General features: G+C 40.1%; 1 protein-coding gene across 2 annotated transcripts in view; it reads left to right on the top strand.

Annotated features, from left to right (window-relative positions):
• Positions 1-12,891, top strand: part of TMCC1 (transmembrane and coiled-coil domain family 1) — a 101,432-nt gene that overhangs the window by 86,433 nt on the left and 2,108 nt on the right. For both annotated transcript variants that reach the window (XM_056855364.1, XM_056855356.1), the window contains exon 3: positions 10,215-10,350. In XM_056855364.1, coding sequence (XP_056711342.1) covers positions 10,215-10,350 — 136 coding nt within the window. The remainder of the gene's footprint in view (positions 1-10,214; positions 10,351-12,891) is intronic.

Here is a 12,891-nt window from a genome sequence, read left to right as displayed (position 1 = left end):
TGCTAAATAAATTGGACAAAATATAACACTAGAAGCATCATCTTTAAACTACAAAGCACCTGGCATTTTCAGTTAAGTATTACCAGTGTCATCTAAAAAACAATTGATGATTGAAGTAGGTCTAAAGATTTTATTAACATAAAGCATGAAAATTGACCATTTTCCAGTAAATCTACTGGATTGTGAGTGGTCTTTCATTCATTGTAAATGAAAAGTTAACTTGTCCACCAGTGCTTCACCTCACACTCCTTTGTACCATGATTTGATGCAAAGTCTTGTGATTGTTTTCCATTTTCTAGCAATATCTAATCTTGCAGCAGTGATAAGGGTGAATCTGAGGTTTTTGTGCAACTGATTTTTACTATATCCTTGAAAAATCCCAAATGATAGACATGAATACTGGATGATATTCTGTCCAGCTATTTCAGTGATTTCTCCATAGAGCTGGAATCCAAGAGTTACATATTTGTGTGTGTTAAGTGCCATCAATTTGCTTCTGGCACGCCTATGAATTAATGTTCTCCAAAACGTCCTGCCATTAACATCCTTGCTCAGGTCTTGCAAACTGAGGGCCATGGCTTCCGTGATAGTCCATCCATCTCATATTGGGTCTTCCTGTTTTCCTGCTGCATTCAATTTTTCCTAGCATTATCATCTTTTTCAGTGAGTTGTCTTCTCATAACGTGACCAAAGTACAACAGCCTTGGTTTAATCTTTTTAGCTTCTAGAGACAGTTCAGGCTTGTTTTGATCTTTTTGACAGTCCACGGTATCTGTAAAACTCTCCTCCATCACCACATTTCAATTAAATCAACTTTCTTCCTGTCAGCTTTCTTCATTGTCTGACTTTCATATCCATACATAGTAATGGATAGGGTTGCCAGGTCCCTCTTCTCAACTGGCGGAAGATTTTGGGGGCAGAGCCTGAAGAGGGCAGGGTTTGGGGAGGGGAGGGACTTCAATGCCATAGAGTTCAATTGCCAAAGCGGCCATTTTTCTCCAGGTGAACTGATCAATTGAATTTACTGGAAATCAGTTGAATTAGCAGGAGATCTCCTGGCAGTTGGCAACCCTAGTAATGGAGAATACAATGGCATAAATTAACTTGATCTTGGTCACCAGCAACACATCCTTACACTTAAGAATCTTTTCTAGCCTATTCATGGCTGCCCTTCTCAGTCTCAGTCTCCTGATTTCTTAGTTGCAGTTTCCCTTTTGGTTGATGATGGAGCCAAGGAATAGGGATTTTTTAACTATTTCAATTTATTCATTGTCAGCCTTAAAATTGTGTAATTCCCCAGTAATCATTACTTTTGTCTTGTCGATGTTCACCTCTAATCCTGCTTTGGTAGTTTCTGCTTTAGCCTTCATTAGTAGTCGTTTCAAGTCTTCACTATTCTCTGCCAGTAATGTGGTGTCATCGGCATATCTCAAATTGTTAATGTTCCTTCCACCAATTTTGCTCCTCCTTCATCCAAATCTAATCCAATTTTCCTTATGATATGTTCCGCATGTAGACTGAAGAGATAGGGAGGTAAAATACATACTTGTTCAACCCCTTTGCCAATTGGTAATCATTCTGTTTCTTCATATTGTGTCCTCACAGAAGCCCCTTGTCCAGAGTACAGGATGCACATCAAAACAATCAGATGCTCGGGCACACCCATTTTTTAAAAAACCTACCATAGCTTTTCATGATCCACACAGTCAAGAGCTTTGTTGTAATCTATGAAACACAAACTTTAATAGTGCCATATACCACATATGCATTATCTTAAGGAGTACCCTGTTCTTATTATCAACTGTTGTTTTAAATGGTGTCATAATCAAAATAATCATTCAGTTGGATTAAGAAACTAATTTAACTACCTGTGCACTCTTTAAGTGTGCTGAAAGAGAGTGAGTGAGTGATGGGTCTTTGAAGAGACCTGAAATTGGGCAGCTTTAGGAAGATAAAATGTGGGATGGTAGTATTCATAATTGTCTGTGCCTCTACTCAGGATGGGTAGTAGACTGCCCCATTTACACAACCCAAAACAGCAGACCATCACGGTCAAACCAAAATACACAAGCATTGAGAGCAGACAATAGCATAGTAGAATCTGCTTTTTTTGGTGGGGGGAAGAGAGATTAGAGCACTACCCCTCCTCTGAAGGTCCCCAAACTGCCCCATGAAGATAGATCAGGTGCCCTTCCTCATGTTGGCAGAGAATATCCCTGGCAGCTAACAGTGTTGCACATGTGCTGGAGTTAATTGGGTTGACTTTTGATGTGAGGACATCACATGCTTCTAGTACCTGCTCCATATGGATGAGTACAAACACAAAGAGCCATGTGGTGGAAAACTTCGAGAAGGCCGTTCAGGAGGACACGGTGCTGGCCTTAAGGTCATCACACACCCACAGGTTTCCTGGAGCTGCCAGCTTTGAATGCAGATTGCCTTTGCCACCAAAATCCAAGTGGAGGGTGAATTCCACTGCCAAAGAGCCTGTGATAGAGACTGAGCAGATTCAGCCTCCCTTTGAAGTAATGTCTTGAGGCTGGGAATCCTGCATTTTTTGAGACAGGTTTCTCCACACCCTTTGAATACTTGTTAGGTAGAGGGTGGCTAATTCCTCTCAGGCTCTGCTGCCAAACTAAATCAAGGTAGTGGGAGTTTTTTCCTACATCTGTCCTTGCCCATTTGTGAATGTTGTTACCCTAGTGATCACTGGCCCGTCAACCCCCTCCTACAGTAAATGTGTCGCATTTCATCTAAAAGACACTTTGGTTTTGGTGTCCAAAGCTGGGAAATAGCCACCAAGAATGCCTCTCTACTTATAGAGTGATAACCCATGGTCGCTTTAGCCTCCTTTATGCCCTGTTTCAGCCAGGATTCAGCCAGGATCGAACGCATGCGTTTTGCCGAACGTGTGTTCGATCCTGGCTGAATCCTGGCTAAAACAGGGAATAAAGGAGGCTAAAGCGAACATGCGTTTTCGCCCATAGTCACAGTTCTTAGACAACTAGTGATTATGCTAGAACTTAACTGGAATTTATGCTGGAACTGTGTTTTGTTTAGTTAGGATGAGCACCTTATATTTTATTGAAAGGCTATAGAAAACCCACATATGTTCTGAAGCGCTGGTGGCCTTACCCATCTCTAGAGGCAGCCTCCATCAACAAAAGTAGCAAGCATCGGAATACCAGTTCGGGGAGACATCAGCAGGTGAGGGCCTCTGTGCTCTTATTTGTTTGGCCCTTCAGGGCAACTGGTTTGCTACTCTGTTAAACAGGATACTGGACCAGATGGACTACTGGTCAGCATGGTGTAGTGGTTAAGAGCGGTAGTTTGGAGCTGTGGACTTTAATCTGGAGAACCTAGTTTGATTCCCCACTCCTCCACATGAGCAGCGGAGGCTAATCTAGTGAACTGGATTTGTTTCCCCGCTCCTACACGCGAAGCCAGCTGGGTGACCTTGGGCTGGTCACACTCTCTCAGTCTCGCCTACCTCACAGGGTGTCTGTTGTGGGGAGGGGAACGGAAGGTGATTGTAAACCGGTTTGCTTCTCCCTTAAGTGGTAGCGAAAATCGGCATATAAAAACCAACTCTTCTTCTTCTGGTCTGATCCATCTGGCTGATCTCAGGTCCATTGTTCTGTGGGCCAGCTGTAACCTACGAAAAGTCATGACTACTGCAGAATCTGATTACAGTTTAAGAACATTAAATAGCTCTGGTAGGGGAAGATTAGAGTTGATGAGGTTTTCTGATGATGTATGTTATTATAGGTGTGCAAGCTTGTGTGGTTATGTTTATTCCAAGTGTCACTATGCTCACATGTGAACTGTAGCAGTTCAGCTATGTTTTATTGTATCCAAACCTTAAGTAACCCCCCCCCCAAGAACATACAGGTAAACAAAAAACCTTTGAATTCCAGCTTGAATACATCATCTGTATATGCACTCCATCAGTGTTTTGGTAATCGGGACCTGAATTGATCCTTTGCACCTTCTGCGGTGTTGGCAACACAAGCAGCAGCTTGAAAGAAGGCCTTATCAATGCTGTCATCACCATTACCATGATGAGAGTTTGCCAGGCAAGCAAAGGGTGATGCGTGGTTTTCCAACCCCTGCCTCATCCCCCACACACCTGTAGCCAGAAAAATAAGTCAAGGAAAGGAAATCTTTTCTTCACATTTGCAACAGATCCCTCTTGGTTTCTTTCCATCCCAAGTTGGGAGTTGAGTAGAGATGGACTGCGAAAGTGCACACCAACACCTGAAGAATTATCCACCCTCAAATGGCCAGATCTGTTTTCCTCCCTGTAGATCTGTGGAGAGGAAACTGAATGAGGAGGGATAAGGCCAAAGCACAAATGACTGGGGAAAGTCTCTGCTGGTTCAGGCACTCTGCTTGGTTTGGTGTTGTGTGTTAGGTCCTGAGCCACTGCCCGCCTCTTCTCTCTCTCCCTGACTTCCCTGTCTTGTTGCAGTGGAAAGAAGGGGGAAGAGAACTGGAACCTTTGCCTCCCCTTCTCTAACTCAGCAGTCTCAACCAGTTCAGTGTAATAATAGAACATTCTAAACAGATTAAATTTAGCAAAGAAAAGAAAATGGCCGGCCGTCTCTGACGTAAAAAATATAACATGAATTCAAAGCTACAAAAGACAGTGAATTGTATTTGTCCCGAGCAACGTACATATTCTGAGGCTGCCTTTCTGTTAAAAGATAGTGGAGCTCAAGTGTCTCTTGAAATTTGTGGCCTAATCTGTCTGTCTTAAAAGTTTATCCCAATGGCTGTCACAATCATACCCCCAATGACTTCTTCCGCTTCCTGTAAAAAATCTGCCAACAGTACTGTCAAATATCCACGCAGGCCTCGATCTTCAATCTTTTCTTTCAATCCACGTATACGAAGGGAGATATTTTGAGGTTTCTTTGGGGTAATGAAAGACATAGGATTGCATATAATAATTTAATAGAGTTAAAAGAAACAGGAGGGTTGGGATTGCCAGATTTGAAAATGTATTATCAAGCAGCTTGTTTCACCTGGATTAAAAATTGGATTCTCTTAGAGAACCCGAAGTTATTAGAATTAGAAGGATTTAAACTGCGATTTGGGTGGCACGCATATTTATGGTACAAGAAGGAGAAAGTAAATAAAGAATTTAATTCCCATATAATTAGAAAAAAAATATTACAAATTTGGAATAAATATAAAGGTTTTTTTGAAAGTAAAACTCCTGGTTGGGTTAACCCCATAGAAGCATTTATGAGAAGAGGGGCACATTTAAATTTGGATTGTGATAACTACAGAGAAATGATAGAATATAAAGATGGGGTATGGGTGTTGAAATCGCGAGAAGAACTTCAAATTAAAGATTGGTTTATGTACTATAAACTAAGGGATGTATTTAGTAAAGATAACAGGTTGGGTTTTAATCAAACCAAATCTAAAATTGAGAATATATTATCTAAGGGTAATAAAGGATTGATAGGAAGTTTTTTATAAAGCATTTATAGAAATGAATTTAGAACAGGAAAGGATTAAACCAGTGATGGTGAAATGGATGAGGGATTTAGGTTATAATATAGATTTGGAAATATGGGGAAATTTGTGGGAAAAGGAGTTTAAATTTACTATTACGAATGAAATAAGAGAAAATTTATATAAAATGTTTTACAGATGGTACATAACCCCAGTATTATTAAGTAAGATGACAAAGCCCTGTGTTGGAAATGTGGTTCTGATGTAGGTACATTCATGCATGTTTGGTGGTTTTGCAAAAAAATTAGGAGATTTTGGCGATTAGTTTTGAATGAAACTAACAATTTGATTAAACTAAAAATAAAAAAAGATCCCGCCTTTTGTTTACTGGGTATCCCAAAAAAAGATTTAGATAAAGGTGACAGAGTCATATGTCAATATAGCTTTGCCGCAGCAAGAATTATAATTGCTAAAAAATGGAAGCAAATAAATAAACCTTCAATCAAAAAGTGGAGAGAAAAATTATGGATGTATATGCGGATGGCCAAAATTACAGATTCTTTACATGGTAAAGATATGGAGGAATTTAAACATACATGGTTAAAGGCATCTGCATATTGGGACAAATTGGCAAAAACGGATTTTAAAGGTATAATTAACGAATTATAGTTCTATGTGATTCTTAATTAATGATTATAATAATAGGTTTTTATATACTGTCATAACACCTTGCCGGAAGTCCAATGGTGAAGGGCACTGTGGTGGGTGGTAGGGTTTAAGGTTTAGGGCACTATAAGCTTTTATAAAAAGACGAGTTAGTAAACAATGTATTAGTAGCATATTAGTGCTCTGTATATATTTTTGTGTATTTTACGTTTTTATTTTTTGTTGTTGATGTATTGGATTATGATTTTATTATTATTAAAAAAAATTCTTTTTTTGTATGTGTTATTATAAAATCTATCTATCTATCTATCTATCTATCTAAAAAAAAGATAGGTAAGGCTGAGAGAGAGCGACTGGGCCAAGTTCGCCCAGGGAGCTTCATAGCTGGACTGGAGTTTGAACCCAGGTCTTCCCAGATCTAGATCACCGCCATAGTGGCTTTCTGTGTGTGGAGTTTTCTCTTAGTTACTCTGCGCCTTCTCAGAGGCAGCCTTTCGTGTATTCACTTTATATGTTCCAGTGTTAAGATTTGGCATGGAAAATGGATGTCCCCCCTGAGCCCAGCAGAACCTAAGCCCTGCCATTGTGAGGACAGCATTTTTAGCACATAATAAAGTGTTATAATGGGGTATGCATTTGGTCATTTATTTTTAATTTAGAATAGAAACTTTCAATTATGGTTATCATGAATTAGCATATCGCAAATAAGTGCCAGTGTGGTGTAGGGGTTAAGGCTGGTGGACTCTAATCTGGAGAACCAGGTTCGATTCCCCACTCCTCCGCATGAAGCCTACTGGGTGACCTTGGGGCAGTCACAGTTCTCTCAGAACACTCTCAGCCCACGTGGAGCCAGGCAATGGCAAACCACCTCTGAACGTCTCTTGCCTTGAAAACCCTGTGGGGTTGCCATAAGTCAACTTGATGGCACTTTCCACCACCTCCACATAAAAGTTTATTCAAATATTCACATAAGAAACCATAAGAAAAGAAGAGGGACATACTAATGAGGCATTTTAGTAGTAGTAGGATCTATTAAATATGTAGAGTCAAATTAGTATGATTAAAGATTAAGCAACCATATTTACTTTTAAAACATCTCATTTGATGTATACATTATTTAAATCCACGGAAGACAGTTATAACTTTTTGTAGCTAGCTTTTCTTTTTCTTCCCAAAACTCAAGAAAGGGTTTTCAAACAGCTTCAAATGTTTGTTTCACTTGTTTCCCATCTTTCAATCTAACCATTTCTGTAAGCTTTTGAGAATGTAGCAAAACAAATTTTATTTGCCCATGCCTTAACAGATGGGATTTAGAACTTTGCCAGTGTTGAGCTATAATTATTTTTGAGGCAGGTAATTACACCAATAATATAGTGTCTAGAAGCAACATGGTCATTCCTACAGATTTGCTGTGCAAATGTTAAGTTGCTCTTCCCTTCACGTGCTTTAAGCTTAGTCATTAGTAAAGTGTGCACATAGCAATTTCTTTTGCAATTATAGGAAATTTAAGTAGTGTTTCCTTTGTTATTGAGCCCTGAAACTCACATGGCTAGATCAATGTAAATAGATTCAGTCCGGCAAAGCCAAGTTATTCATGGTTGTTAAAAGATGAAATCTACTCACCTGACTTTTCATGAGACATGGCCATTCCAAAGCCTGCATCATATTCTTAGCCTGCCTGTGACAGTGGTATATTTTTAATTACTGTAGTTTCCTTTCTTAGTGATTGCCTGACAGACATTGATGTATTCTTGATTAGATTTATCTATAACCTGTCCTTTCAAAATATAAATATATTATCTCCAGTTTCATTGCTACAAGACTGCTTTTAGATGAGGATGGTGAAGATTTTGGCTCATTTAGATGTCACAATAAACCATAGTTTAGTCAAACCGTGATTTATAAAACTGTGGCTTATTGTGATGTGTAAATGCCAACTGCCTAACAAACTGTTGTTTGTTGGTGGGTGCTAACCCAGGCTTGTATATGGCCTGTTAACTGTGGTTAATACTAGCAGTGCCCAATGTCTGAATGCAGCAATAACTGTGCCAGATGCCTGAATGCAGCAATAACTGCATTTTTCAGCCTCCTGCATACAGACCATAGCATGAAACAGGAGAAATTTTGATCTCACTGAACTGACCTAGTAATAGGGCTTTCTCAGGATTCACCTACTCTCTGTATCCTCTTCTCCCTCCTTCTCTAGTGAAGACTCCCTAACCATCCTCTGCAGAAGATAAATTTAAAAGGTAGCATGGCAAAAGATCGTGCTTACTCACATACCTTTATTCAATTCTCCAATAGGAATTGCTCCACAAAAAATAACAATAGTCAAAAATAGTTTACAGCTCACCCTTAAAGAGAACTCCCCCTATTATATTCCAAGAGAGTGAATGAATGAGTGGCCATGGGTGTACGTGTGCATGTTTTCCCCAAGTTTTTATTTTCTTTCTGAGAGAAAACCCAGTTAGGGAATGTGGCAGAAGGGAAATCTCAGTGTGAGAGGATGCTCTAAATGATGCATTTTGCTTCAAAGTTAAAAGGCTAAAGGATACAAAGAAATGGCTAGACAAGGTGAAAGGGAGGGTGGTTGAAAGTCCTTAGATGAGACCAAAGAGGAGGGTGAAAGATATAAAACTTCTAGAAACTTTAAAGGCATAATTGAAATATGTGCAGTACTTATTTTCTTATAAAACCTAAACATATTTTATTGGTTTAACAAAATAACATGCATTGATTATAACTTATTTAGCATATGCATTTGTGCGATTTGGCATACTTATGAAATTTATAAATGCCTTAGTTTTCTACATGCAAAATTGGAAATAAACCCAGTACGAGAGAGAGAGAGGGGGAGAGAGAGAGAGAGAGAGAGAGAGAGAGAGAGAGAGCTACAAACTGTTGCACCACATGCTACCGTACCATATTTATCTTAATTTTAGTCATCCGGGAGGTTGGAGAAAATATATGGTGAAAATAGGGGGGAAACACTCTGTATTTAACAGAAGAAAGTTTATTTGGACAAAATCAGTCTCATGCAATCACTATAGGACTAGTAGCGTATCTAGATTTTTTTTTTTTTTTACAGTTATAGCCTGCCCTCATTTCAGACAAGCTGGGCTCAGAGCGGGTATCTTTATAACATAGACTTTATGCCATGATGGGTAGCCATATTAGTCTTTCTGTAGCAGTACAAAAAAGAGCAAGAGTCCAGTAGCACCCTAGAGACTTAACAACATTTCTGGTAAGGTGGGAGCTTTCATGAGTCTTCAGAAGTGAGCTGTGACTCACGGAAGCTCATACTCTACCAGAAATGTTGTTAGTCTTTAAGGTGCTACTGGACTCTTGCTCTTTTCTACTGCTATAGCCTTTGCGTGTTTCTTTAAAACACGTATCTGAACACTTATATATTATCTGAAATGAACACATATACAACATTTTCAAAAATATATTTGTTTATATGTCTGTAGTATACAAAGATTCACTTGCACAAAAATCCTCATTCCTTGGCTTCAAAAGCATTTAATTTAAGAAAATACTTCATAGGAGTATTTTTCCTCCCTCCCTAAAGTTTCCAATTTTGAAAAAGGAAATTTTTTTTTAAGTCCTTGCAAAAATAGGATTTCCCCAAAAAAAATATTACCAGGGTTTTTTCCTGTCAGCCTTTACATCTCTAACTAGGCTTCCCCACTCCCTTACCTCCCTATTTCAGCCAAACAATATAGGAAGCAGACTGGATATATTGGTCAGATTTGCTAGCCGCTTGGCAATGAAGGGCAGCTCAGCTACAGCATCCAGGATTCTCTGTAGAGGCAGACAAGGAAACAAACTGCAGACTAACTCAGATTTACAGACAGACTGTTACTTATGTCTGGTAGATAACCAGGATTTGTGCAAAACTGGGGTTTAAGCAAGCCAGTGTTTATTGTGATGTGTGAGTCCAGCTTGGTTCCTTGGAAGTGTTTAGCCTTAAAACAGGTTTAACCTTTACAGTCATCACATCACAAGAGGAATGTATCAGCTCTGGTTCTTAGGATTGTCGGTGATCTCCCTAAAGCAAGTACAATTTTTCTGTGTTCTAGATGTGAACGGTTAGAAGAGCAGCTGAATGACCTGACTGAGCTCCACCAGAATGAGATCCTCAATTTAAAGCAGGAATTGGCCAGCATGGAGGAAAAAATAGCTTATCAGTCCTACGAGCGAGCCAGAGACATTCAGGTTGGTGAAAGGAAGAAGACCCCCACACACGCACACACACCCTTCCAACATCTACCCTCAAATATTGGGATGGTTAAATTTGTGTATATTAATCTCCCTAATCAATGGGATTGGATTATTGTGCTCTAAAACTCTGGTTTGGGATGTGGAACGGTATAGTACAGCACAATCTTGTAAGCTAAGCAGGATCAGTACTTGGATGGGAGCCCACCAGAGAAGACTGCAGAGGAGGGCAATGGCAAACCACCTCTACTTCTCACTTGCCTTGAAAATCCTAAGGGTTTGCCATAAGTCGACTGCAATTTGATGGCACTTTACACACAAAGCCATGACTTCCTTTTTAGCTGTGTTGTTCAAAACTGTTAACCATGCTCTGAAACAAGCCACTGCCATGAATCAGATGTATTGGCAAACCATGATTTGTTGTTAATTGAGTTAGCCTGGGAATCCTCAGGCTCACATGCTCTCTCACTTCCTTCCTCCTCATTAATTAAATCTTCCACTTTTATTGCAAGATATAGTTTGTTATACATCTATGGCTTGTTCTCAGATCTGGAAACAGAGCAAACCATAGTCTATGGCATTGACATAATGACAAATAATGGTTTGCATTAAAGCAGAATGGTTTAATTGTCAAGCCATGGCCAGAAAGTGAGGGAAGAGAGCATGGAGCCCAACGGATCCTGCAGGCTCGTTCATGTAAAGATAAACCATCTAGGCCATGCCATTTTATACTTGCTATTCTTTAAACTTGCTATCTGCTCTTCCTGATTTATATTACTTTGCTGACTGATATAAGGACTTCTGCTGCCTATAGTTCAAACAGGAGCTTTTCTCCATATGTGGAAGGAAGCCGCAATGAATCTCCTCCACTTGTTTGGGGGCCAAAAGGCTGCACCAAGAGCTTTCTTTGAGTATTGTTCCTGGTCCACTGTTAGCAGGATGTGTCTGTCGTTAGACTGAATGCATTCAACACAGATGTTGAACTAAAAACAGTAAGCTGGCTTTATATGTCTATGCTGCCCATTCAGGAAGCAACCTATTCTGTTTTTCTTGCCCAAATAAGGAGGCATTTGATGGGAAGGTTTGGTCTGTAAGTAAAGTATTTGAAGCCAAAAGTGGGAAATTGGGCTGAGAGAGTTGCAGCTGCAGAGCAAACACTAGGACCACATGCTATAGTTCAGTGACACAACAAATCTGTTTGTAGTACATTCGCCTTGATATTGAAGCCCAAAGGATTCTTGCAGGAGATAGAAAAAAAAGGGAAACATATTGTGAGGAGCTAACTAAATGTGATGGCAGCAGCCCCGAATGCTAGAATGTAAGTCTGCCACACAGCAGTGTAGTGTGGAGGGGGTGTGAGAGCGAGACAGATTTTGATTTCACCCAAAGGAGCAGCAGGCCAGACGGGGATTTGAGCCATTTTCCTCTCTCCTGCCAGTTGCTTTCTGGAGTAGATCAGACTTTTTACATGGTGATAGGGGGGAAAAAACACTGCACAATTCAGCAAGCCCAGTCAAAAAACACAGCAATTGAAAGAACAAATAACACTTCATAATGAACAGAGATCTTGGGCAAGTGAAATTGGCTTTTGTTGGGTGAGGGTCTAGGCGAACCACTGTAAGGAGAGAACTCCAAAGCCAAGCCACCACCACAGAAAATGCTCTTCAAGACCTCAGATGCCCAGCTTGACTAGTGAGCAGGTTCATAGCCAGATAAACATCAGACTTGCAGTAGGGTGGGAGATAGCCTTCCCTTTTAGAAGCACGGAAGAACACAGTCACCAGCAAGTGGGCAGTTACAGCAATGTGAAGTGACTTCCCATTATTTCCCCATTTGGGGAGTTCCTGCCACTTAAAAAAGAAAGTTTCATTGCTTCCCCCTGCTTTCCCATTCTATCACTACTCAGTCTGAAAGATCAGGTACCTTCATCATTGGCAAGGCAGGGAGCACTCAGTATCATTCTGCTTTGCATTTAGGCTGAGCTGAATTTGCGAGATTTCCAAATCTCAGCCTTGAATTGATGCCCTAAAATGTTTCTTGACCAGTTGTGGTACTGTTGTTCAAAATAAGTTAAACATTTATGGGTATGATCATGACTGAAGTCTTTAGTCTATGAAATGCCACCATTATTGGTCAGGTGCATGAGATGTAAGCAGTTATGCAGGCAATAAATGTTAGGAAAGTATAACTGAAAATATAGTTGTCAAGCCCTGGAGATGTAACGTGATTTGGAGCATACCAGGAAGTTCCTGGGATCCTGACAGCTGCTTGTTTTCCTGGGGAAGAGAGCCATAAAATGCACCTAGAGGTTAGAGAGCAGAGATGTATTTCCACAGAGAGAGAACCATATACTCTACCTGCTAGGGAGGGCAACATGAATAGTTATTTTCAAACATGATCTAGGTATTGAGATGTGTGGGACACGCACCCTAGGTTGATTGGGAGATTGAGCTTCACCTGCCTGTGAGAGTGAGTTCCCTAAATCTGGATTGAGTAGAAGCCTCCTGCTAGTAAAGGCAGGAAGGGTTAAAAGATTGG

Source organism: Euleptes europaea, chromosome 1 (genome assembly GCF_029931775.1).
Source record: "Euleptes europaea isolate rEulEur1 chromosome 1, rEulEur1.hap1, whole genome shotgun sequence".
NCBI lineage: Eukaryota > Metazoa > Chordata > Lepidosauria > Squamata > Sphaerodactylidae > Euleptes > Euleptes europaea.
The sequence above is the reverse complement of the archived record's forward strand: the minus strand, read 5'-3'. Positions and strand labels throughout refer to the sequence as shown.